Raw genomic sequence first — 27,351 nt, 5'->3', positions numbered from 1 at the left:
GCCTAGTCTACTTATTCGAGCCAGGTCTCGCATGTTAGGTAGAGCTTTGCAAGTGCCTGACTCTTGCATACACTATCAGGAGGCTAATGGACTCCTGCTTTTCTACAAGGCAAATCCCTAGAACATTTCGACCAAACAAAAAAACCCCAAGAACGGAAATGAAAAATGGAACTCGAGACGAGATTGGTCGCTGTTGTCATTCGCATGCCCTAAGCTCTTAAGTTCATAGTCCAGGAAAGTCCATATGTTCCAGTCTTAGAAATGAGGAAACCTACATAAATATGGATATCATGTTTGTGCTGAACGATCAGCTCAAATCTTGTAAACTACTATTAAGGTAAGACATTTCTTACAATACAAACATCCATAGAGAGACTGATTTGTGCACAAAGCAGCCGAAGTCTTTCCCGAGGACAAAGTACTGACTTTTCTACGGCTAAACACTTCAAACATAACTTAGCAGCAAAACAAAAAGAATTGTAGTATTAATTAGAGGACTAACTTCAGATTTGATGCTTTTGGATGATATTAATTACCATGATGCTGTAGTTAAACCGCCAAAGCTGTCATGCTCCCAACTAAACCCCTCCACTTGGTTTAGCCTCCAGAGCTACTACTGCCTGCTCCTTTTTGAGCTACAAGAAGGGCATTTGTACTGCTTAATGTTCTCGGCCTTGGCCGGTGTTATCTTCACGCATTTCCCATGGAACCACCTTTCACAGATGTCACAGCAGATCCAAAACTCGTCGGCACTGTAGTTGCCGCCGCAGCTTCCACAGAGTGTTTCGCTATGTTCATCTTCCTCTTCGCCATAGTTATCTTCGAATGGCTTTGGGGTGCTTCTAGTTGGTCCATCGATGGATCTCTGCAACACAAAATTAAGGTTGCGCTTAGAGAGAGAGAGAGAGAGAGAGAGAGAGAGAGAGAGAGAGAGAGAGAGAGAGAGAGAGAGAGAGAGAGATGTTTTATCATGAGACGCTTGAGTTTACTATGACATATATGGACCTCCACCATGTTGATCAACATTGCCACTCCAATTGGAACAACAGTCCCAATTTGCTAAATCTCAGATTGTTAGTTAGGTGAATCGGAAATAAGACGAGGGACAAAGGGGTAGCTCAATGTCAGTAATCTTCCATATCGAGTGGATGTCATCATAAAGAAGTAGTAAGAAAATAAGCTTGGATTGAAAATGCAAAGGTAAGTATATAAGAGAGAGAGAGAGAGGGAGAGAGAGAGAGAGAGAGATTAACCTTAGTGCTGTTTTTTGACTTGCTCCCGCTGTCCATGGTAGGCTTGTCTTTTATAGGCTTTCTCTCCGTTACAACTTCAAAAAGGGTTGGCAGGTCATTTATCAGGCTAAATAAACGCTTCCTGCAAAATTTGGAATATTGAAGTTCTCATTCCTTGTATCAGGACAAGAAATAACCCCATACAGGCAGAAGTAGATCAAGTATGAGGAGCTTAAAAATCAACAACTCTGGCATGATAATACACTTGCACGAGCAGAGGATAGTGCAAACACTGTAGTTGTTTGACAGCACATTGGAGAATCAATGACTCATGCAACACAGTGACAAATGTAAATCTGTGTGACTGCTTGTGTGGGTGTATACATGTCTCTGTGAGAGCGTGCTTGCATGAGACAGTGACAGAGACAGAGAGTGACCTCATTGAAGGCTCGATCAGGAGCGCAAGGTCCTAATATAAGGTGTACTGGAGTTTTCTTAGATCCTGCTTTGACCATTCTAGTACCAACTTGTGTAGTGACCTCAATGAAGTACCAACTACCATCTACATGCACAGTGGAGAAAGTGCCTGCATTTGCTCATAATGTTTCCTTAAAACTGTCAGTAATTTTATCATCATGAGTTCCATCAACCATTTTCTCGTAAAATATCATTAAGGACTTCATTTTACTTCATATCATCAATCTTTTCTTAACAATGAAATGTTCAGAGCATGATACTAGCGAAAGTCAAACCGGTCAATTCTATTAGGTTGTCACGTAAAGAGCAATTAGGTTTCCTTAATGCTGGTGGTGCAAGTCAACCACATGCAAAAATTTTCACTACATACTTATTTCTCCTCCTCAGAATTCACATCTCGATATCTCCTACCACAGAGTTGCATACTTTCTCATATTTTCGTCCTTTACAACAAAACAAAAATGCCACTTGAATTAAAGTTTGCCTAAAGATCAACTTAGAAACAAAATCCTCAAGGACATAGCAGACTGGCAAGTAAAGAAGGAAAACTAGAGAAAACCCAAGACTCTAAGTCCTATAATTGTTGGAATGCGTAAATGGCTCTCAACTTCTGTTTTATTAGTTCAGTATATTTACAAACATCTAGTTGACAGATATTCATGACCTAAGACACCATTTTCCTCCAAGCCAAGAGAATATTGGAAATAAAAGTAACCAACCAAGGAGTTGAATTTCTTTTCATCCCCCTTCAGTGAAGCAAGTTGACTTTAACTGTTGTAATTTCTTTTTTCCATTTTATCTTTGGAAGGACTTGTGAGACTCAGAGTCATTTTTGGTCTATATGTCCCGGGGTTACTTTGTTTATTATCTTTCCTTATAATTGGGTTGCTTGTCTTTGCTTTTTCTATACTAGATGCCTCGCATACTATTGCTCATCCCTGGGGCAAAAAAAAAACAAGTGACTGTACATGACACTTCGATATAGAAGGTCAAAAAGGAAATAAAATTCCAAAAACCATCCCCAGCTTTTACCTCAACCACACCCTACATCCTCTAGTTTCAAACCACTTCGCGCCCTCTAGTTAAAAATCCCCACAAATTGCACAATGAGGTGTATAATACAGATTTTTTGTAACCACCCAAAGTATATGATAAGAGAAAGGCAGGATGGTTTGTGCTCGAGCATGTGATGAGATTACATGTGGTTGAAGGAACCCTCTGAGAGCAGAAGAAATACACCACGAGAGGAAGGAAGGGTAAAAGTCTCTCATTCTCGTAACTTTAATGCTTGGTAGTATAGCTACAAACAAGACATCTCTAATGTAATACCAGCTTCTGAGAACTCGAGTAATATACTTTATAGAACAAAAAAACCATTCTGACGATGTGATCAAATTAACACACTCCACACAAGGAACTAGCAACTCAACTTGTTATTGTCACATTAAATACAACATATACCCAATATATTCAATCAAACACAAGCTTCATGAAAGCATTGTTCAGGAAAAAAAAATACATGCAAGAAAGATAAATATTCATTACACGCATGATCATAAAGTGACAATCTCAAGATACTCAGTAAGAGAACTTGCAACGAATACCAAAGAAAAGGACCCAATTACCTTTTCCACAGAAGGGTTAGGGTCAATCAGTAGATGCATGCAAGAAGCTAGAGTTAAATTAAATTTAAAAATCTTTCATAGAAGTCAGAATAATGGGAGAAAACAAAAGGACAGTATCTTATAGTCGTGAAAACCAATGTCAAGTAAATGACAGAGGACCCGATTACACCTTCCACAAGAACGCTTAATGTCAATCAGTACATACATGCAAGAAGCTAGATGAAAATTTAATTTCATATCTTTCATAGAAGTCAGAATGAGGGGAGAATACAAAAGGACAGTATGGTAAAAGTAGTCATGAAAACCATTGTCAATTGAATGACAGAACCAATATCAAAAGAGAGGTGATAACATAGTTTTCATAATGAAAAGTCAATCCCATAAAGCAATCTAGTAAATTATAACTTTTAATATGTTGGCACATCAGTTCCCCATCATTAATATCTGTTTCTGAACCAACAAGGGGACGCTATAAGTTTTTAAACACAGGTTTTCTGAGTATTTCAAATAATGAAAAGTCATTCCCATAAAGCAATCGAGCAAAATTAGAACTTTCAACATGTTGGCACATCAGTTCCCCATCATTAATATCTGTTTCTGAACCAACAAGGAGTCGCTATAAGTTTTTAAACACAGGTTTTCTGAGTATTTCTGCTATGATCCGGGGGTGTTCCCACATAGTCCCAAGTTCTAGTGAAAGCACGCCTCAACAATAGTTAAGTAGATCATGGTACTTTTAAAAGTATTAATTTTAACACAGACCACTTGCCAAGACTGCAATTGATGACAAAAAGCTTAACAAATTTAACTGCAATTCAGCCAGGTTGATTTGAGTCAAAATACATTATCAAGAATTCACTTTGGAGTCATTGATTGTAATGGAACCAATATTAATTACACGGTGTTTACTCAAACTATGAACAATAGTGCAACTTCGACTATAACAATCTGATAGTGTAAAACACTTCAAGTTGCTGTAGCTAATTCAAAATCCAAACTTGGGCGAAAGATTGCAGAATGGCTTTTTTACTAGAATAAGCTAGCACCATTAAATTTATGTTGGTATCTCTTAATTGCGTGATTAACTGGCTGCCTTGCTGAGTTGGGACGTAGGGCACCCAGAATCACGATACTGACCTCAACAGACCCTTTCAGTATGCCGCATATGCAATGACAATCTTCAGCAAGTGCAGGCAAAAAGAAAGTACCTTTCATTGCGGTTAAGTCGAGCACCAAAGTAGAAGGCCACAGAGAGCAACCAACAGTCACTATGCACAGCCACCAAAGACAGCCAGTCCTTGCGTTTCATTCCATCTCTAGCGAAGTTAATGCCCAAGGCTGGTTCAGGAAGCTCTGGAGGAACTTCCTCGGCGGGCAGAGCCACCTCCCATGATTCGTTTGGGTGACCATACAGACACAAATTCTCCTTTTCTTGAAATGCAAAATATCCATCCACAGATACAACAGTTTAATCACTCGTCTCAAACGGAGAAAACATTAGATTCACCGCCGAACCCCCCCCCCCCCCCCCAAAAGATAAAAAAATGGAGCTTTAACATTTAGAGTCCGTAATCACAACTGAAATACCCATTAAGAAATCAAAGGAAAAAAGAAGAAGAAGAATTTCCTTTCAGATCGTGAATGAAAGAACCAACAATAACCTAAAGCACACTTACCCCCTTTCTTATCAACCCATCACAGCCACTTCCCCAATCAAATTGACCACAGTTCCATAGAAAAATCACCTAACAGCAGTTACCCATTTCCCACATACCTCATCCCGCTTCTCCAAAATTGCAGCACAAGCTAAAGTCAAAACCTTTTTCTCTAAAAAGCGTAAAGCAGCAATCTTGCATTTGCCCTTTAATTCGAAGGAAAAACAACAACCAACAAGAAACCCAAAGAACATCGAGCCTCACCTGGATCGCAGAGCGAGTAGAATTCATCCACATCTGAAACAAATTCACCCCAACACCAACAACGTCGTCAACCCAGAAACAAAGAATTAAAAAGAAACACCGAAGGCGCACGCATTCGAACTCGGACCCAGGAAAAAAAAGAGGAAAAAACGCATGCATGTGAAGATCCAAAGAGGGGGGCGACGGCGCAACGATCGGTACCGTAGGTGAGGGCGCGGACGAGGGCAGTGCGCCGGGCGCTGTAGTCCTTGAAGATCTCTTCTACAGTGCGAGGACTGGATGACGAGATCGAAGAGGCCATCATAACATGGACCAAGATTTCTTCTTTTGCCCAGATACCCACCAGAGTCAGAGAGATGAAGATGGATCTCTCTTCAGGGCTACGGTCGCATACATATATATCTCGGAGCACTGCGATCCTCGATGTAGAGCTGCAGAGTATGGAGAGGCGGAGAGAGAGAGAAATCGGAAATGGAGACAAATTGCGCTATATGCAGCTCCAGGTGTTTTGAGTTTTTTTTTTTTAGTTTTTCAGTTTTCTTTTCTGCAGTCCCAAATTGCAATTGACCCTCCTTTTGACTTTTTGAGACGATGTAAATAGAAGAGGAAAAAAGAAATTAGATTACAAAAATGAAAGGGCAGAAGCAACCAAAAACCCTAAACCATACTCATTATAACGTATTTACCCTGAAAAAAAATTTATTACATAAAAAATCACAAACTTATATCAATGTGACACATTCACCTTTCGTCAAAATTCTGTCAATGAAAACCGTTAAAAATCTGTTTGCATTGACACTATAAATCAAACAGCGTTGATTGAAATAAAAAAATATATATATTGTTTTGGCTGTTAAATCATCTATCAAAATCTTGATGGAAGATAAATGTGTCACATAGGTACAAGTTTAGGGTTTTTTTTATGTCATAAGAAAAAAATTAACGTAAATGTGTCGGAGATATCACAAAAAAGTTCAGGGAAATGTGTCACAATAAGCAAAATTTGAGATTTTTTGTGACTTTTTTCCCAAAATAAATTGTGGATTTAACGGACAGACTCGGGAGCAATATTTTGAAATTAATTTTTTCTTGTGTTTTGGGGTAAAAGTGAAAATTCATTCATGACTGCTACTGCTCGGAGAATACATCTTTCATAAAAAGCTTCTTTTTTTATTCCATAATATTGGAAAACTTTTGAATTCGAAATTTTGTTTTTGCTGAAAAGTGAAATGGAGTATTGAAATATTCGGGAAATGAGAATGAAATAGGCTGCCGAAGTCAGTCGATCCATAAATTTCTATAAAATGTTGTTGAGAAGAGCATGGTGCTTTAGCACATTTGCACTCAATTATTCTTCCAATCGAACAACTTTTTAAGAATTATATCTAAAAGATAAAATGCACCAACTATTTGCATATATATATAATTTAATCTTATTACAAGTTTTATACATGCCATTCGAGATAATTTCATAAAAGTTATATTAATAATTGTTTTGGTTTCATTGCATGTGTGAGTGGGGAAAAACCGATATTTATTCTACCAACAAAAAATGGAAAAAGAAGATTCAAATGGGATACTTTTTTTTTGTTGGATTGTCAAACAGGGCGAGTTGTTCCTTTTTAGTCCTTAACCTTTCGCTAAGGAATGAAATTGATGAAGCTTTGATGAGATGGTCCAATAACAAAATATGAGTTAATGCCATTAAAGATCCTAAACCCGTATTCATGCAATTTATAAATTTTTCGTTTCACAAAAAATCCCTAACCGTTACGTCTCTACCCTTCATCGGTAGTTTGTGCAATATGTACGTTGAAATGCACGCATGTAATACTCGTGATGGACAATGTCTCGTCCGATCTGCCATGGAGAATGACGTGGAAAACTGAGCATAAATTCTCCCTAAACGACATCATTTTGGGTTTTAAAATGGGGAGAAATCGTTTGGGCATTAGATTGGCTGAATTAAGGCAATCATTGGGGAATTAGCAGATTTTCGAATTGGGACCAGGGGATCGCCAAGTACCGCTTGGCCGTGGCCGAGAAGCCCGTCGTCTTGAGGGGGAAGGGCCCTAAAGGCTTTTGAGGTTTAATTCAACATATGTATTGAGCTTGCCTTGTAAATGATGATAGGTTTGTGGTTGATCCGAATGAGAAGACGTGCTTGCAGGCATTGGAGATACCATGTAGTCATGCTCTCTCGTTCATCAATTAATTAAGTGCTACAAAAATGATTATGGCTAGGATTAGTGAGGTGATTTTATTTCCTCCGCCATTTAGAAAGCTTCCAAGAGACACAAAACAGACAGGAAGAGACCCATCGGTGAGAAGAAGAAGGCTGAGAAAAGGAAAAGAATAAGGAAGCCAAAAGTCACTAACATTGATCCTAATAAAATGTCGAAAGCTGGTGTTACCATGACATGCTCCACCTGTCATGTTATTGGACCCAACAAGACACCATGCCCAATCTCCAGCACTTATACTGTATGGAATTCAAGCAAACTTTGCCCTTAAAATACCTTTCTTATACATGTCCTTTGTCAGCGGGGCAAAAGAAGTAGCCCGAGGAAGCGTGCCAAGCAACCAGTCACTGAAAGAGGGGCATCTAACAAACTAGGTGAAGATACCATAACTAGATCTGTAAGGTCACAATCATATGTTGTGAGATGTAAGAAGAGGAGGGTGAGTAGTCCACTTGTACAGTTCATTTGGTTTTGAATTTGCCACAGTAAAATGTTAATATAGTTGATCTTCTTCCAAGTTCTACAAGGTATGGCCATTATGTATCTAAAACCACTGGAAACTCATACTTTAGTAATATATTTTATTTTCTTGAGGATTTTTTAGTCCACTGTGATTAGCAAAATAGCATTTTGTCCGCCGTGTATTTTAAATGCCTGGTAGTAACACAGTACAAGAAATTCGTCGGAGTGGTGCCGACCATACAAGGGATGTTTAAAGCCAAGTCTCTGGACCCCTAAAACGCAAGAATCTCAAAGTGGAGCAAGGCAATGAATCTGCGGTGGGAGTTAGAAGTATTGGACTAGGATGATGACTGGAGTTGGATGTGTTGGTGCTGATTGTGATGTTAGGGACGATGTTCATAAAGCTTGTATTGCTGCTGTTTGAGATGTTGTAAATGTCTTTCCTGTTGTATTGCTGCGGTTAAAGATGGCGTTTCTTTTTTATACGAAAGTTAAAGATGGTGTTCGTGAAATTGTTTTGAACATTTTTTCTTTTTTCTTTCCCCGGTTAGAGATGGAGTTTCAACTCGTGAAGCTTGTTAGAGATGGTGTTCACTTGTATTGCTGATTTAAGTATTGCATTGCTGCTGTTAGAGATGGTGTTCATGAAGCTTGTATTGCTGCTGTATTTCAACTCAATTTGGTGTTGTGTTGCTGCTCCAATACTGCAGTTTGGGATACAACAATACAGCAGTTTCAAGTAATACTAAAACCTGGAGTGTGCATCAATAGAGAGAGGCGACAGCTCTTGACAGAACTGTTACAAGAAAAGACTAGCAATGTTCTGGTGCTGATAAACAAAATTATCTACTGTACTACCCCACTCATTAGCCCTAATTGTGGGATCGTCAATATGACTCGCGTCCAGAAACTGGCAGTCCTTTCTTCATGTTCACTTATTTTTTCTAGCATAATTTCCTTAATGAGGGACAAGCTATATGCTTATGCAAACATCGGCAGACCACCTTTCCCAGCTGAGATAATTACCTTTTTAAGATTGCAGATGAAAACAGCAGTCTTATGCTCGGCATCAGAAATGATAGTGCATAAGAAGGAATCAGAGACCAACACATGGAATGAGCACACATTCAAGATGAGATTTACCCAAAATCCTTTCATTGACCCAAAATCAATAATGAGATATACACAAGTTTCATTGCCTTCACAGCATTGAATAATTTACTACAACAAGATCTACGACACAGCACAACAAGATCTACAACTCCCCTCCCCCCAAGATCCGCATTGCTTTCACAACATTGTTGTCATTGATTATAAAAACAACAATAACATATACGATGGTATCCCTGCATCAACATTGCTGCAAAACTAAGGCACGCAATGTTGTGTCCTTCGATCCAACTTGAACAACATCAGGACACACATCACTCCAATCACTAGAAGCATGGCTCTGTGATAGATATTATCCTTTGCTTCCAATTTTGCAAGTCGCACCCGTAAGTTGTTATTGAGTTGCTTTAGTTGTGTCCAATCATGCACATTCCGATCTTGCTGCATTTGTAAAGTCTGGATTTTTTCCTTACATGCTTTCAATTGACTTTCCACCACTTCAATTCTCTCATCCAAGATTCCTTTCTGAATCATCAATCCACAAATTTCCGCATTCTCATGTAGGATCAATCCATTGAAATAATCCACCCTGTCAATGGGATGATCAAGGAAACGTTAGAAAGACGAGAGATAATGCTCAGTCCAACTTCTTTTCCAGAGGATGTCATCAACCAGGAAAACACATGAAATAAACAAACTATGACCAAAAAATCAGTAACCGACATTGCAAGCTCACCTAAATGAATGTCCCAACTTCCTCTATGAACCACTTCTACATTCCTATGTGATGTCATACGACAACTCCAATGAAGAGAACACCCACAACAGCTACACACAAAACTCATATTACACCATAAGATATTTCCATTTCTTGCATGACTCTTGATGATCCCCAAGTGACAGAGTCAGTCTCTTTCACTACTGTTAGCCCCCATCTGCACTTTCACCACACCTCCAATAGTTCTATTAATTGAAGGAGTAGAGGCTTCATGCATTGCTAAGTTCCTATCTTTCCAAATACAATAAATGGCTCCATTCCAAGCCATCTTTAAAAACCTCTTAAGTAAAGAATTCCCCTTCAATGTTTTGATGGCTGAATCAATTTCAAGATACCAGTAGCCAACATTTCTTTGCATACCTCACAAGCTGAGCCAAGTTAAGGGTGTAATGTTCAGGCCAAGCAAGAAATAGATATTTCATGAATGACAAAAATGAAACAGTGCTACACAAAAGAAATCAGCAACTACGAATCACTGTGCAACAACGAGGATGGTCAACCGGAGCATATTGGATGGAATGCTAATGGAGGGTAAATTTATCGTGAGAATACCGGTTTGGAATTTTTTGTAAGAGAAAAATTAGTTCAAGGCAAATATTTCCTGGGTACCAATTTGGGATTTTTAATGACGTTAACCCAAATCAAAATGAAGATGCAACCCAATTAGACTTGACCCATTGAGCCCACTAGCTGTTTATGCAGATCAATTCCGCGAAATTTGTCATGCATACCATACCTCTTCATTTTGCTGGCTCTCTATTAAATTTATTAAGCCTAAATAGATGGGCGGGCTTGAGTCTGGCCCCAAAAAAAAAGTGTGGCATTGGGTGGGTCGAGCTCATCGTTTCAGGCCTAACAAGTGATTAATTTTTTTTATGAAATTTTTTTACTCTTGGCCCTATAAAAAAAGTATCTATGTTAGCGCCAGCAATATCATATAGGATGACCGACGTCCATATTAGCGATTTCCGGCCTACATTGGCCATATAGACTGAATTGGTACCAATGTAAAAATATTTAGAACTAAATTGGTCCAATTAAAAGGTTTTATGATTGAATTTGTATCAATGCAATAGGTTTAGGACTTTTTTGGTACTTTTTCCGAGAAAATATCGGAATGAACATGGAACTGCCAATCGGGCCTAATGAATGATTAGTTCTTTTATGAAATTTTTTTATTATGGGCATGTATTTTAGTTATTATTAATAATCTAAATTCTAATTACCGAGACTTTCCTCTCTCTCTCAAGACGTGTTAAAAGTAAAGAAAGGACTTTTACTAGTACTCCAGATCCTACCAGGAATATCGTTGTCCCCCGCTTCCTAACGGTTCAAGCTTTTGGGAGAAAAGGTTTGCTTAACAAGGCATCGAAGTGCAAATCGCGATTCAAATGCCGGCACTTCCTCACGTTAATCATATCACACGTTATTCTCGTAGTCATGCGCTCTTGTTTTTTCGTGTCTTCACTCGGTCGATTCAAAATGGCTGCGTCTACATCCCCGTGTTTCTAAGTGTAAGGCTCAACTTGTGGGCAGCAACACCGTACATCGTCGGTAGTTTGTTCGTTGGTTTTGTCTTTTTTGCTTCTTCTTTCAATGTGCAAATCCACGGTCTAGAAGTCGTTAATCGTTCTAGAATGATGGACTAGTCACCTTCACTTTGAGTAGAGAATAATCATCTTGGCCTCGTTTCTTCCACGGTTCTCTCTCTCTCTCTCTCTCTCTCTCTCTCTCTCTCTCTCTCTCCTCCTGTCGCTGCGAATTTAAGGCATCTAGATAGTCACTCGAACCACTGGGGGTTTACCCCAGTGGCCACCCTTCTCACTTGAGAAGGGGGAGGTGGGGAGTTCGAATCCCCACCTTCGCAGGGGGTAGGGGTAGGACCACGTAATTTAAGATGTGGGTTTCGACGCCCACGCCCTGCAAGAGGTGGGGCGCAAATCTGAGTGTGTATCGTGAGTGAGAGATAGAGTAGGACCGACCCAAAAAAAAAAAAAAAAAGATAGTCACTCGCATTTACTTCATTTGAATTCCCACTCCATGTCTAGTCACGAAGAGACGTAGATGCTCCTTTTACACGCGTTTTCTATTGAGGGAAAACCCTAAATATTTACTCCAAAAAAAGATACAAAAGCTCGCCACTTTGAATCCAAAGGAAGAAACCAAGAAGGCATAATTGGCGGAAAAACTTTGCCTTTGACTCAATTGAAGGCGAAATTTGGAAATTGTTTTTGGTAATCTTTTCCTCTTCCGAGAAGAAGTAATCACTCCTGCCATTCCTTTCCAAGTAGCCGCTAAATTGAAACTGTTTCGTGGACACTCAATAGCCTCGATTCGGCGGAGAGTTCCCCACCCCGCACGAGAGGGTGGGGCACGCGCGTCGACACGTCGAAACCGCCGAATCCACCGGACTCTCGCGCCGTCGACGCGTGATCCGAGCTCCGTCCCGTGTCCGTCGCAGTCCCGCATAAGAAGAAAAATTAAAAACCGAAAGCCTCGACGGGATACGACGATTCGAACTTCGAGACGGGACCCCGGAGATCACGATTGTAACTTTCTTTTGGGTATACGGGTCACATGAAAAGGGAAGGGACTAAAGCTGTTCCCGGGTCACGCAAATTAGGAGGAAACGACATGATGAGCATCGGTGGGTGGTGTTGCCCATTCATGAACCGCACGAAAAGCAGGTCGCACCCATAAAACGAGCAATCATACACCCACCACCCTCCTATCCTGCCCCCTCACATTCTCTAAATCCACAACCATTTCCGTGACCCCACGCCACGAATTTCTTTCCTCTTCTTTTTTAATCGCTCTATGTCCTTTCTAATTGCATCCTTGAATTCGATTAATTAGCCGGTCCGAACCCGTCCGAGAGATAATCTCGGCATTATTTCATGAGCTCGAGCTTTCCCCGAGTTGTATTTTAATTAGTAATCCGTTGCCTCAATAAAGATACTCGAATTGATCTTTATGAACTTCTTCTCATTTAAAATTTCTGATATTTTGCCGAGGATGCTTTGTAAGCTAGCGAGAAGAAAGTTTGGGATTTGGTTTCGGGTGCTTGTCTATATCCAAGTGGGGGGTCGATGAGGCTGGAACTTTTCTAACTTCTATGTTTTTTTTTTTTGTTAGGAAAAGAAAAGTCTCCTGGGACATGTTCCATCCGTACGAGTTAAAATGGGAATTCTGGAAGAACCGGAGAATTTCCACGAAGGCATATTCCTTGGAACAAAATCAAATTCCATCTCTTTTTTTTTCGAGGGGTATGATTTGCTTTTGCTAGTTGTTAATCGCAAGAGGAGGAGGAAGAGGAGGAGGAGGAGAAAAATTCTTGCTCCCGTCATCTTTGAAAGGTGAAATCGGATGGCATCAACGTATTGGAGAATTGAAATCATTTCCCTCCACCCACCATAGAATATAAAAAGAAAAAAAGCAAAAAAAAAAAAAAAGAGCGAAGAGATCGCCACCGTTGGATTGGAAAGTGAACAATTATAAAGATTAAAGTTGATAATAAAATAAAATAAAAAAGGAGAGCGTTTTTTTTTATTTGATAAAAAAAAAAAAGAGAGCGTTGTGGGGGCATGAAATGGTCCAGCAACAACAATTGGCTGGCTCCCCTTAAAAAAGTCAACAAAGCAAAGAAATATTCCACCATATTTTATTGTATATAAAAATATATATATCAAAAGGACAAATGTGTGAATTAAGGGTAATCTGTTCCTGGTTTTCAATATCGAGAACCGGAGACCAGATCGGTTGATCCTCGAGTAGGGGACCGGATCCAGTTCCGGTTCGGTCTAATGGAATCGGTCACATTTTTTTTCCAACTACTTGATGCCATCTCTTCATCTTCTCTAATACTTTAAAAAAAAAGGATATGAATAAAAGGACCCTAACTATGTGCTCATATATCTTATACGATAAACAAAAATTAAAAAAGAGATTTATAAATTGCATATCGAAAATAATAAACTAAAACAACTAAACCGATCAATTATCGAGAGATAATAATTATTTTGCAATCATGAATGATCAAACATCAGTAATGATCCTTAAATTGAAAAGACAAACGAAAACTCATATTTCACTTAGAGTTTAGTTCATATTTTACTAATTTTTTTAAGAAATTAAAAAAAAAAGTATGTATAGCCATTTCAGTTTGGTTCCCTTTGGAACAAGGAACCGAACCTTCTAGATACTGGTTCCATTTTTAGAAATCGGGAACTGGATCGATACTCTAGAGAACCAGATCACACAAGTTGGTTCTCGATTTGGGTGGTCCGTTTTGCTTCTTTTATTTTTTTTGGGTCGGATGAATGCACTTGTATGATAATAAGGAAAACACATTAATAAAACATAAAAAAAAAGTACGAGGAAAAACAAGGAAATTCGGACACGACCGGGTTTCATTCGGACAAACAGTTCGGTTCCATAACGAACGGTGGGGATATTTCGCTCACCGTCGGATCCCACGAGGATCAAGATCAGGGGGGGGCGCTTTCGGGGCCAGAAGGAGCGCCACGTGTCGGCCGATCGGGGCATGAGGTGGGTCCCACGGCGACCCCAAAAACCTTCCCTAAACCCCTTCCCACAACCTCTCGCTTTTCGAAGTTTGGTAAGACGAGCAGTCTCCCAGCTCGACCCATCCACCCATCCATCCATAGCTTAGCTTCAGTTTTACAGTAGACGACGCCACTCTCTCTCTCTCTTCTCTCTCTCTTTTCTCTCTCCTCCCAAGCATGCAAGCGCCACCACAACAACCTCCCTCCTTTCCCACTTGCGACTCACATGCCCCGACCCCTTCGTCCCCCTTCGACTCTCTCGGTCCAGCCTCGACTTTCCCTCGCGCCCCCACAGCGGAATGGCCGTCCCCGACGTGGAAGCCGTCCTCGAGTTCCTGAGGAAGAACGGCTTCTCCGAGGCCGAGTCCGCCCTCCGGGAGGACATCGTCGAGAAGGCCGATCTGGGCTCCCTCGACTTCGAGAAGTTCCTGTTCCCCATGGCCCCCCCGCCGCCGCCGCTCAGGGTCCCGGCGTGCTCCCGGTGGCCGGGGCCCCCCGGGGGCAGGGGGGGCGGCGGCGGCGGTTGCTCCGCGGGGTCGAGCGGCGCGTCCTCCGATGACCGGTTCGTGAGCGTGGGCTCTTCGACCAGCGACGTCTGCTCTTCAGGTTCCAATCTTCCCACTACTTGAGCGCTGAATCGTAATTTAGAGCCATGTCGATTTTCTTGGTGGCTGTGTTTCTGACACCACAGAGGACACCGGGCGTCGAATATCTGACGCCGGTGTCGGTCATCAGGCAAGTAATGCTTAATTTGTGTAAGATTGTTGCCAAGTGGTAAATTTTTTTCCCTGATAAATAAAAACGAAAAATCCATGCTAAATTTGGAAACTTTGATCCTAATGCGACCAATGCTTGATCAAGTAATGCTTCCTCTTTGCTTTTTTAGGCTTTGAGGTGAACTGGAACTGGAAGAAATGTTCTCTCTTTTACTCCTTTCCTTTGGTGTTCTTTAAGGGGTGATAATCATCAACCTTGTTTGTATTGCCGTGTAAAGTTGGCATTGAATCGGGGAATTTTGATTTCCCCATTGATTCCCGCCAATTTCTGTGACTCATCATCGATATGGTTTAGGGGTGACCATGAGTATGACAGCCACATTGCCCTGTTTCTGCCCCTTTTTTTGGCTAATTTTTCGTAGTGATTATGTACTTCGCGGAATGAATCGCGACTTCTCTTTCTGATTTTTGGCCAAAGCCTATGTTGGTGTGACATTGTTAGAATAATTAAATATTAAGGTTATGCTCGTTTCGTGGAAAATGAGTGATTTGGAAAACATTTTCCGAAAAATGGTTGCTTATATCGTTTAGAAAAATTAGTCAAGAGAAAATATTTTCATCAACGATAACAATCTATGCCTAACTATTTTCTTGGGCGATTGAAATTTTTTTTCATTAATTTGTTTTTCTAAACAATATAAGCGATCATTTTGGGAAAATGTTTTCCAAATCACCCATTTTCCACGAAACGAACGCACCCTAAACGACACCTTCATCTAATAGCTTAAGCTTTTAGAATAGGTGGTAGTAGTCCCACAAAATCTTATACGGTATCAGAGCTGGAGGTCCTGAGTTCAAATTTTACCCAGCCCCATTTGCCTCTCCAATTAAATATGTCCACGCTCAGTACTAGGCAAAAAGACCAGACTAAGCGTGAGGGGGAGTGTTAGAATAATTATCTAACGGCTTAAGCTAATAATTATCTAACGGCTTAAGTTTTTAGAACAGCTGCAGTGGTTTCACAAAATCTTATAGACATCTTGCACGTCGTTTCCTTTTGTGTTTGCAGAGTTCGTCAATCCATATGGAGTTCGATCTGTATCTAGAGCCAATTCTGATGCTTCTTCTGATAGACTGTCTCAGTTCGGCACGGCATGTGAATACAACGATTATGATCTGCAAAATGACTTGTACTGGTACGACGACAAGGATGAAGGACACTTCTTGACTCCATCCTTTCAAGGATCAGAGCCCTTTGGCTGCCCGACTGAGGATAAGTTCATTACGAATTTAGAGTCGCAGGAATATCTCGATAATTCAGAAAATTGTAATGGCACCCATGATATATTTCGATCGGATTCAAATGTTGATTACTCAGATAAGCCTAGTCTCTATGACATGGCCTTTGCAAATGAAGGACAAAAGCTTCATGTATTTGAAAGTCGTCATTTTGATGAAGAGGGTCAGTGCGAACGCTTTAAAGGTAAGGAAGAGGATTCCACGCCATATGGGGGAGGTCTCATGTATGGAAGCTATTTGAACCTTCAAAGCAATGACACAATCGGCTTCAAGTTGAAGGATGTAGAAGGTGTGTGCTCTGAAGATCATTCTGGCACCAAACATATAGCAAATACGAGTTCTAACAGATACGCAACGAAGCACACTCCTGATGATTCTGTTGATCGGCCTCGAAGTAGCTCTGATTTACATAAAGGGGATCGCGGGGAAGAGTTTATATTTGAAAATATCGACGAAAATGAAGATGTTGATGATCCAATAGAGAATGGAGATATCGGCAATCCTGAAGCTGTTGGAGGCCAAGGGGAGGAGAGTGTTTTTGCTGATGAGATTTTAATGCAAGAAAATCGGGAAGATGAATACGAAATCTTTGACTTGAGGATCATACACCGTAGAAACAGGTATATCCACATGTTTTACTAGTGATATTAATTTTCATCAGGATATTTTAGGAGCAGATGAATCGACCTATTAAAAGCCATATATGTATTAATAACGAATGGGAATTCGCACTTTGTAACTCTGTGATCCATTTTAGCAAATTCTACTCAGTAGAAGAGCCTCTATTGATATAGTTCATTTTCTCGAACACAAGAAGAATATAGATAGTGGTTTATCTTTTCATGTTGTATTCCACAATCGCATTTGCCCTTGCCTTAAGATTCTACTAAATCAAGGTTTGAAGCTCGCTTGTACAATTTTGATTGGTACGGACACTTGCACTCACATGTTATGCCATGTACAGGACTGGATTTGAAGAAAACAAGGATCTGCCCATCGTGCTAAATACTGTAATCGCAGGGAGATATTATGTTACAGAGTACCTTGGCTCCGCTGCTTTCAGTAAGGTTGTTCAAGCACACGATTTGTATACAGGCGTGGATGTCTGTCTGAAGATCATAAAAAATGATAAAGATTTCTTCGATCAGAGTTTGGATGAAATAAAACTTTTGAAGCTGGTAAATAAGCATGATCCTGCTGACGAATGCCACATACTGCGCCTCTACGACTACTTTTATCATCAGGTAGGGCATTGATGGATATGATGAATGTCTCTTGCAAACTATGCCATTTGTTACTAGAGAAATTAATTAATATCGTATATAGTTGGTGTACCTCTGCACCCATTTGAACTTCAATTGGTACAAGAAATAAAAAATCCTTTTCGCCGTGTATCAGCTGTTTCTCCTGTAATACTTTGAACAGGTTTTACAAAGGATATTTAGGTTGAATAGTATCATTCACTATTCATGGGCATGTGCCTAACCCTTTTGCAAACGAAATGAGTGCCATCAGAGCTGTTAATGCGTACAGTGTGCTTATTACTTTTATGAACAAAGTGAATTGCTTGAGTTGATAATACACAGAGTGCACTGTATTACGAATAGTTTTTCAGAAGGTAGGAATTCTCCTTGTCATATCCGTCTGTAGATTGAAACATGATTACTCACAAGGACAAAGCACAAATTGGACTACCATGGAATAGAACTAATGCATATAGCACAGCCCAATTGGTAGGAGTTCGATTTTTTACCCCCTGTCTCCGGACATGGGCGCTTGTGTTTGATATCACTTATTTCCTTTTTTATTTTCCTAACCTGTTGATACAACTTTGCAGGAGCATCTGTTCATTGTTTGTGAACTTCTTCGATCAAATCTTTATGAATTTCAGAAGTATAACCAAGAATCTGGTGGGGAAGCTTATTTCAACCTGAATAGATTGCAGGTCGATTTCAGTATAGCTTGACTCAGTAGTTCTCTCCGATCTATTATTGTCATTTGTTCTTTCCGTCTGACTGTTTTCTGCCAAATTCGAGTTCCTTTATGGGCCAAGAGACTTCATCCGTGGAGTTGGTTTTTCTTAATCCTATACGGCCTTTGTCCATAGAAGTGGAATTGTGGAAAATGTAACTAGGGCATTTTAATCTTTGTACCTACAGGTTATAACTCGTCAGTGTTTAGAGGCACTGGACTACTTGCATCAACTGGGGATTATACACTGTGACCTAAAGCCCGAGAACATTCTCATTAAAAGTTATAGAAGATCTGAGATTAAAGTCATTGATCTTGGAAGCAGTTGCTTTAAATCAGACAACTTGTGCCTCTACGTCCAGTCTCGTTCCTATAGAGCTCCCGAAGTCATACTGGGCCTTCCTTATGACCAAAAGATCGACATTTGGTCCCTTGGCTGCATCTTGGCGGAACTTTGCTCTGGCGAAGTATGTACAACTTTCTCCCTTCACGGTCATACGCAGTCTAGATGTTGGATTTAACTTTAATGGTGGACTATGCTTTTATGACTAATGACTATGAATGACTTCTGTGCCATCTCCTATTCGTTCAGTCGCTACCCCTTTCTTGGATGTGTACTTGAAGCAAACAAGTTCATGATCCATTGCTGTTTCTCTGATTGATTTTTTTCAGGTGTTATTTCCAAATGATGCAATTGTAATGATTCTAGCACGCATGATCGGCATGCTCGGTCCCATTGATCAGGAGATGCTCGAACAAGGACAGGAGACACCTAAGTATTTCACGGAGGAATATGATCTCTACTACATTAACGAGGTGAGTTGCATGTACCTCGACTGTTTAACCTCAATTTTGGTTTTATGTTTCAGTGAAGGCTTGCGGAACTTTTAACATTGGTTTGAAAAAGAAAGTGTGTGCATACGGTTAAATTGTGTCGACTCACGGAACTGAATATCCAATGAAGACCACTAATCATAATTCTTGTCTCACTCTTTTCTATATTTCCCATTTTCTTGGCAGGAGACAAATCAATTGGAGTACATAATTCCCGAGGAGTCGTCGTTGGAAGGACATGTACAGGTTTCTGATATTGGGTTTCTCGACTTCTTGAGGAACTTGCTGGAGATCGACCCCAAGAGGCGTCCTACTGCGAGCGAGGCATTGGAGCATCCGTGGCTTTCACACAAGTACTCTTTCTCTTGCTGATATACAGGTCATGCCAATAAGTTTTGAAACATATCGATTGGCAAGTGCTATTATTTGAGCACTGAAAATTAGAACAGCTTTAGTGTACATGCAGCATACAGAGCAATGTTAATTTTTTGGCTTGTTCACATAATTTTTTTTTCCTCTGTACAAAGCTCCCGATACAGAGCCTTCCATCTCCAGGTGATCCGAGCTTGTAAAGATTAAGAGTTGTTGTAAACATGCTTGAGGTTACATCTTGTTAATTGAGATTGTTCAATATATGAGATAAAAAAAAAAATTCTTGTACCTCATTCCAATTAACATCGGATCTCCTGCTAACGATACTATATACGAAATGAGTGAGCAAACACCCGAATTGGGTTGAAGAAGTCAAGCTGAAAATCTTAGATCAGATCAATCTCAGTTTTAAATTTGGTGTACATCATTGACTGAATAGTTCCTGTAAGACTTGTGGTGTGGCTACTGAGGAATTGCTTAGCGACAAAGGGCCGGAAAAAGTTGGTTGGAAATTGCACTGTTGCTTCTATCAATTGAGTGGATCAACACAAAAATCCAATTGACAGAAAGTTACCATTGTTTCATGGCAAGAGTGATGTCCTGATACTAAGTTAGTTGAAAGAATCAGCTCTTGTTTAATATAAACAAGAAAACAGAGAGATAGAGGAAGCATCTGAACTTGTACCCACAATGCTTCCAAAACTATTAATCTATCAAAAAAAGAAAGAAGAAGAAAAATCTTGGCCAATCATGCACTCTGATTGTCCATAATCAGTCACTATCTAACCTCGGCCTGTTTCTTTCGGTCTGATCCGGTTGAGGGTTAGCTCCTCTGTTCGGCAAACATCATCAAATTGACACCAATGTTATCTCCTTTTGGTTGGTCCTCGGAAAGTGGGCATATGCCTATCGGAAAAGAGATGGATCACGACTTTCGCAATGTTTTATTAGGTGATGACATGGGAGAACGTGTTCATACCACACGAACGTGTTCACTACTTTGGAAAATTTGATCCACTCGGGCACGAAAGGAAGTGTTTTTGTTTGTGCAAAGGGGGTAAAAAAAAAAAGAAATACAGAGGACTACGTTCTAAAACGCCCGACAAACTAGAAATTACTAGTTCCCATTAGAGGTTCCACTCCGACACATGCCACGACTAGTATAAGATATGAGGTAAAAACATACACGGTATTAGGTTTCGAAATTACATATCAAATGGCGACTTAGTCCTTCAACCGAGCGCCCAGACCTCTCAATTCGACCAACTAGAGTTTGATACCAAGTTTGGTATGGTTTCGTGAAAATATATGGTCATTTCGTTTCCAATAATTGAAGAATTAAAGAAAGAGAAATCAACTACTACCTATTTCCAACCCCCAAGCAAACAAAGCTGGTGCGAACAAGTGTTTTCTTTTGGGTCCTTCCCTTCTCCTTAGTTTTTTTTGGTTTTCATGTGGGCAAGTCCCACTCGCAGAGCAAGCTACTCCTGATTATGGAGATGTAATTTAAAGATCAAATTTTTATAAAAGTATGCGTAGATATTTCAGTAGCGTGTCCAATTGATGCAGAGACATCCTTTTCACCTTGACCTTTTTCCAAGAATCACCATCTCGTCCTCCTCAAGGCCACGCCTTTGAATCGGTGCGTGATGGCAATCTCTAGATATTATCTTTGGCTCTATTGTTTTTTTTTTAACAGATCCCATTTCCATCTTGGACGAGCTCGAAGCACTGGGTGACACGAGGCTCGAGCTGCTGATATGGCTGCTCTTGTTGTTGCTTTCGGGAGTACAAGTGGGGTGCCTCGCTTTTTCACAGCTGCAATTTTCTTATTGCATCAAGAATTACGTTAACCGCGTCTGACCTACGACGCCGAGACATCATATGACTTTGGTTTTCTTCCTCAGTCGCCATGTTGGCGCGTCCTCCGTCTCTCCCTGTCTCTCTCTCTCTCTCTCTCTCTCTCTCTCTCTCTCGGCTTTGTGTGTCTCGGAGCACGACGGACAAAGAGATTGGGCTTCTGTGATTTTCTGACACAAACCATTAACGAACCACACCCGCCCGCACAGACCCAGGTTCTTGTTTGTCCATCTTCTTCGTTCAGAACCAGAGAGATGTCTGCCGAGTTGACCCAGTCGCCCCCGACGACGATCCAGCTGTGGAGGTCGCTGTGGGACTTGCTCTCCTTCTTCTTCCAGTTCTTCTTGCGCATCGCCACGGCTCTCGGGACTCGCGACTTCCTCCTCTCCCGCTTTCCCTCCTTCAAGCCCCTGCCCCTCACCGAGCTGCCCGTCCAGGATCCGCCCGCCGGTGTCGCTGCTGCCGACGAAGGCGCTGATTCTTCCGAACCCGTGGAGAGGCTCACGGTAACGAAATTTGCTTTTCCCTTCTAGCTGCTTGATTAAAGGTCGGAACTTTCTTTATGCCGTGACTGATATTCAATGTATAGCTATGTTAAAGGGAGGAAACTGGGGATAAGATTAATTTGAATAGGTTTTGTTGATGTAGTCTCACTGGTGTTAATTAGGCTTGATTGAAGTTGCTATGTACTCTTTTATTCAGCTAAATATGGAATCATTTTCAGGATGTCATCTTGTACTTTGATTGGGATTTGTGTTCTTCTTTTGAAAATCTATTGATGATTTCTGTATTTGTGTGCGCGCGCTGGCGCATGTGTGTGTGTGAGAGAGAGAGAGAGAGACAGACAGATAGAGTGATCAATTGCATGGTAATGTCGTGTATTTGGGTCAATCATATCTAAGCTTATCAATTTGTTGACATTTTCGCATGTATTAACTGTGGTGACTAAAGATTTTTAAGTACTGTGAAATAATATCTACGAGCAGGCGGAGAAAAGATTGAAATCACTTGAGAAAAAGTGAAATTGAATGTGTTCTGTTTCTTTCGGGTATACAAGCGGGGTGGGATTGAATGTGTTCAGCGTATAGTCTTTTAGCATCGTGTGCAAGCATGATACTAATTAAACACATGCAATGCAGGTAGTGCTTGATTTAGATGAAACTCTAATATGTGCATACGAGACGCTGAGTCTGCCTGCTGCTATTCGTGACCGAGCAGTGGAAGCCGGATTGAAGTGGTTTGACCTAGAATGCATTTCTTCAGAGAAGGTGCTTTACATTCTAGACATAATCGGTTTTGATTTGACTGATATTGTCTTGGTATCTCCTCCGATGAGTTGTCTTGATTCTTGTTTCCTTGAGTATTTATTACGCTTCAAAAGGACTCTGAAGGAAAGCCTAAGGTCAATCTTGTGACGGTGTTTGAGCGCCCGGGCCTGCGAGAATTCTTAAAACAGCTCCATGAGTTTGCGGATCTCGTGCTGTTTACAGCTGGACTTGAAGGTTGTTATCTGTCTGCATGATTTTTCAAGTTTTTCTTTTATGCCGATTGCAATTGAGGTTCAATAACTCAAATGTTCATGGCTACAGGATATGCAAGACCGCTTGTTGACACAATAGACGTAGAGAATAGATTTAGTCAGCGACTTTATCGACCTTCAACAATTAGCACGTAAGCTTACTTTACACCTTGTCCTATCTGCTTTCTCTGTGATAAGTGACTTTTTACAATGAGAATGGGAACATAAATCCGTGTCTCTCCTCCTGAGAGTGCCCTGATTTCTTGAGGTTTTCACCTCTGAATCTGGTAATGAAATATCAATACGTTGAAAAAAACGAGAGTACTGAGTTTTAGGACGATATGATGGATGTGTCATCATTCAAAAAAATCTCGGATGAATGATTCGAGAGAAAGCAGGTATTTCTTCACATGGTATACATAGACTGAAGCTTTATAAGGTGATTTAGAATATAAGTCTTAAGTGTTGGCTACAGAAAGAGCTTGAAATGCTTATAGCAGTCTCAACTAATAGGTTCACCATTCTTCTGAAGGTATTTAGGGGCTTAAATTAAATAAATTGTTATCTGCGATGCCTTCTCCTTATCCTCAGCTAGATGAGTTAAAGGTCATTCGTTACTGATTTTTATATCCTTTTAGCAAGATCTGACAAGTAATGTTGGCTAGTTATTGATTTAGATTTTGGTATCTTTAGGTGTATCCTAAGCCATCGCCTCATGCAATGCTCAAGTAATATCACCTAGAGTAATTTATCCTAATCAATCTGGAATCTGACGTATCTCCAGTATTGGTACATGACTCACCTTCATATGGACTTATCTAAGTTGCTGGTATCCTGATCCTAACATGCAGGGCGTATCGGGAGCATGTGAAGGATCTTTCTTGCCTCTCAAAGGATCTCAGCCGAATAGTCATTGTCGATAACAACCCGTTCAGTTTCTTGCTGCAGCCAGTCAACGGGATTCCATGCATTCCTTTTACTGCTGGACAGCCGCCCGATGATCAGGTAGTCGGATTATTCTCGGTATAACTTTTAACCATAAATTCTTCATTATGATCAATCACTTTGCTCAATATTCCTCATCTGCTTCAGCTTCTGGAGGTCCTGCTTCCACTCCTGAAGCACCTTTCTATGCAGAGAGATGTGAGGCCCGTGCTCTACGAACGTTTTCGCATGCCCGAATGGTTTCAGAAGTATGGGATCCCTGCTTTTGGCAGGCCGTCGTAGCATCTAGACCCAAAGTCTCCATTGTTTTTGTGTGATCCTAAAGAAGTGGCATCTTGCACGAGGTCGATGTTGGCCAATTGTCTTGCTGGTATGGAATCAGGTGGTCCAAAGGTGTCAATATCTGATCCGCGTTTGCGGAGTATCTAGCATAGTTCTGACTTCTGCATCTTTGTCAATAGATAAAAGTCCTTGTACACAATGTAGATAGAATCTACAGTACTATTCCTTGTAACTTTACTAATGTGCTTGCAGTCCTGTAGAATGTCCAAATCGCATTTCAGAGTGCTGAACACTCTCTTGATCAAATAAAAAAAATAAGGTTTTCACCAGTTGCTGGAACGTTTTACACATATAGCGGTGATCGATTGCTCCTGTTCCTTCTCTGAACCACCATAGATAGTCATGATTTAAGATAGTATGGCTGGCTAATGTGTGCTCAAACGACAACCTACGGGTTGGAAATCCGGCTGTCTGATTTCCTGTCATATGGCAGTTTCCATTATTGGACATCTTGGTCTGCTTGTTAGTTATTACTGGTAAAATTTAGCACCTTGATGCCTCGGAAATTTCGGCTGCTTCTCCTGAAAAAATATAAGAAACCATGCCCAGTTACTATAGCAGACAGCTGCCCGCTGCATGCAGGAACTCGAGATAATTAGTCTCTTGTAGGATCAATTCCTCATTGAATATCAACCGCGCGCTATATATACATTCGGGATTCCCCGCCTTCGCAATGCCGCCTCAATTTCATCCTATTGATGGTACAGGTCACACGATTAAGCACGAACTCATCTGTTAGCAATTTCTTGACCTTCTGCAACATGATTGAACTTCACAAGAGAAATGCGTTCATCAAATATCACGAGTCGTCTTGTTTCACCTCTCGTACCCAATCACTAGCTTGCAAAGCCTACTTCGCGGTCCTCCAGCTGATGGCAGAGTTCGAGAGGCCTTTGCCTTGACGGCAGAGGAGTTCAGCAACCGAATTCCTTCTTTCCTTTTCTTTTTTTTTTTTATATTTCTGGTACTTGTGTTGTAATCATAGTTACAGGTAGCTAGTAGACATCATCTGTGACAACATTGGATTTTTAAATCTAATTGTCGGCAACAAACTTCCATGTACAGATAAGAAAAGCAAGATCATCAGTAGCTGTATCGCTCTCTTTGCCTCCTTCCTGTTCTCCTCGTGTTGTCTCACTTTCTTGCCCCTTTAGTTTGTCCAATGACCAGTCGTTTGGATGCATCTCTTCTTGAAAACTAAAGAATAACACTTGGCTGTCCAAAACTTGTTCGCCCTTTTGTATGCCTGCAAGTCTGGCCCGAAATCAAGAATGTCGGTTCCCGTGTCGTGTGTCTATCTGATTTCGGAGATTCTTGCGCTGCAAATTTTATATGGTTTGCGATTAATTTATGAATCATGAAGAGGGCAAACTTGCGGTGAGCCTCTTTTTTACTCTTTTCATCTTCTTCCGTCGAGTGCAGACGAGTTGTTAAGTTCGTCTAGATCCAAACGAGAAGAACGTGACAAGCTGCAGGAGCTCGCAAAAGCATGAGTTCATGTATGACGTACCAAAGAGAACTTATCATACCATTCCGTGAAAACGGGTAGGATTTCGTTGCACATGTTACACTGTTATGAAAATTGTGTCATTGCCATTGCAATGTAAACATGCCAACAACTTGCCTCAGCTTCCCTGGCCAACATGTTGAGACGTAGACGGAAAGAAACCGATCGATGCAAATGAGAAACGACACCACGAAAAGCGACTTTCTTTTTCGTTTGAACATTGACCGAATCGCGCGTCCTTTCCTCTGCTTTCATGAACTCATAGAAAGATCAGAAATGAACATTCAAGCACAGACGAATTTCCCACAAATTGGAAACAGTCATCCAACGAAAAAGAAGAATCTTGAAACGGGCAGTATCACAATCAGAGAGACTCCGTCAACAGTCAAACTTCCACTCAAGCCAGCAGAGACGAGGACGTTAAGACTGTGTTTATGCAGATTCAGCGAAGTGTGAATGATTTTTGTGCGTTGCCTAACGTCATCTTCATGCCTATCAAGGTCTAGAAAGCTGCCCCACTCGCAACCATAACCTTTCTGCCTTCACATGGATGCCCGGACCCGTTCTGCTAAATCAAACCAGAGCTCAGTCAAGCATGTTTACTTGCGTTGTCTGTCGCGTTGAACAAGTCCTGGAACATTGAGAAGGGAAAAATGACATAAATAGTCACTGAATTTTCGCCCAATGTTCAATATGATCCCTGAACTGTAGCTAAATATACAATATGGTCATTGAACTTTCGATTTGTTCAATGTGGTCCCCGGACTTTTGGTACATGTTCAATTTTAGTCCCTGAACTACATAAAAATACTCAATGTTGTCCCTGAACTTGAATTAATTGAAGGACAAATATTAAACGTTTTCATAAAGTTCAGGGACTAAGTTGAACATGTACAAAAAATATATAGATCATATTGAATAAATTAAAAGTTTAGGGACTATATTGCACGTTGAGGTAAAGTCCAGGAATCACATTACATATTGGACCAAAATTAACGGACCATTTGTGTCATTATCTCCATCAAGAATGCATCATCCGTTCAGAGAAAACCGGAGAAAACGAAGAAGAGATGGGGACCGAAAACGACAGAGCCGAGAAAAAGATTTGGGTTCCGATTTGCATTCCAGAAATTTTCCCCCGATAACACCAAATGAGATTCACCCACCTTCTCGATGGTCCCTAAAAAACGTGCTTGACCGTCAACAGAAGACGAACCGGTACATCATTACCAACAATCGGACATGGAAATCGTGTCATTTGACCCGTTAATCATAAAGATTACTCAACGAGATGAAGACCACCGCCATGCGTCCAGATGTCTCCGACAGGTTTGATAAATTAAGACGCAAAGCGGTTTGACATTGGGACAAGAAGAGGTTGGATGTTCGATTTGTGTATTGGAGGAGCAGCACAAGTTCATTTGGACCGGGGCGGTGGCGGTGGCGGCCGCGGCCTTCGAGAGTCAATTTTTGCGATCGTTGAGATGATTTAATAATCATTTTAAGTCTGTTTATTTACATATCATATTCTAAGGAGAGCCGCAACCATCATCCTCGACTTTGCTCTTCATATCA

General features: G+C 40.7%; 3 protein-coding genes across 3 annotated transcripts; 2 read left to right on the top strand and 1 right to left on the bottom strand.

The window, feature by feature from the left end:
* Positions 1–255: 255 nt before the first annotated feature.
* On the bottom strand, positions 256–5,731 carry LOC115673092 (PHD finger protein ALFIN-LIKE 2-like). Its single transcript, XM_030595157.2, has 5 exons — positions 5,455–5,731; positions 5,254–5,286; positions 4,543–4,765; positions 1,254–1,374; positions 256–865 (listed from the first exon to the last, which is right to left on the bottom strand). The coding sequence occupies exons 1-5, from the start codon at positions 5,555–5,557 to the stop codon at positions 614–616; spliced, it is 732 nt and encodes a 243-aa protein (XP_030451017.1). The 5' UTR covers positions 5,558–5,731; the 3' UTR covers positions 256–613.
* Positions 5,732–14,471: 8,740 nt separating this feature from the next.
* On the top strand, positions 14,472–19,891 carry LOC115673061 (uncharacterized). The gene is made up of 7 exons (XM_056308773.1): positions 14,472–15,017; positions 16,197–17,046; positions 17,391–17,670; positions 18,264–18,371; positions 18,586–18,864; positions 19,070–19,213; positions 19,418–19,891. Exons 1-7 carry the CDS (start codon positions 14,711–14,713, stop codon positions 19,601–19,603), a joined length of 2,154 nt encoding a protein of 717 aa, XP_056164748.1. The 5' UTR covers positions 14,472–14,710; the 3' UTR covers positions 19,604–19,891.
* Positions 19,892–21,147: 1,256 nt separating this feature from the next.
* On the top strand, positions 21,148–24,538 carry LOC115673062 (uncharacterized). Its single transcript, XM_030595103.2, has 6 exons — positions 21,148–21,969; positions 22,603–22,731; positions 22,845–22,965; positions 23,053–23,134; positions 23,834–23,987; positions 24,075–24,538. The coding sequence occupies exons 1-6, from the start codon at positions 21,718–21,720 to the stop codon at positions 24,207–24,209; spliced, it is 873 nt and encodes a 290-aa protein (XP_030450963.2). The 5' UTR covers positions 21,148–21,717; the 3' UTR covers positions 24,210–24,538.
* The last annotated feature ends 2,813 nt before the right edge of the window (positions 24,539–27,351 follow it).

Source organism: Syzygium oleosum, unplaced genomic scaffold (genome assembly GCF_021117445.2).
Source record: "Syzygium oleosum isolate NSW1041296 unplaced genomic scaffold, Sole_v2.1 Sole_v2.02, whole genome shotgun sequence".
In the NCBI taxonomy this organism is placed as follows: domain Eukaryota; kingdom Viridiplantae; phylum Streptophyta; class Magnoliopsida; order Myrtales; family Myrtaceae; genus Syzygium; species Syzygium oleosum.
Note: the sequence above shows the minus strand (reverse complement) of the source record. Positions and strands in the feature narration are given on the sequence as shown.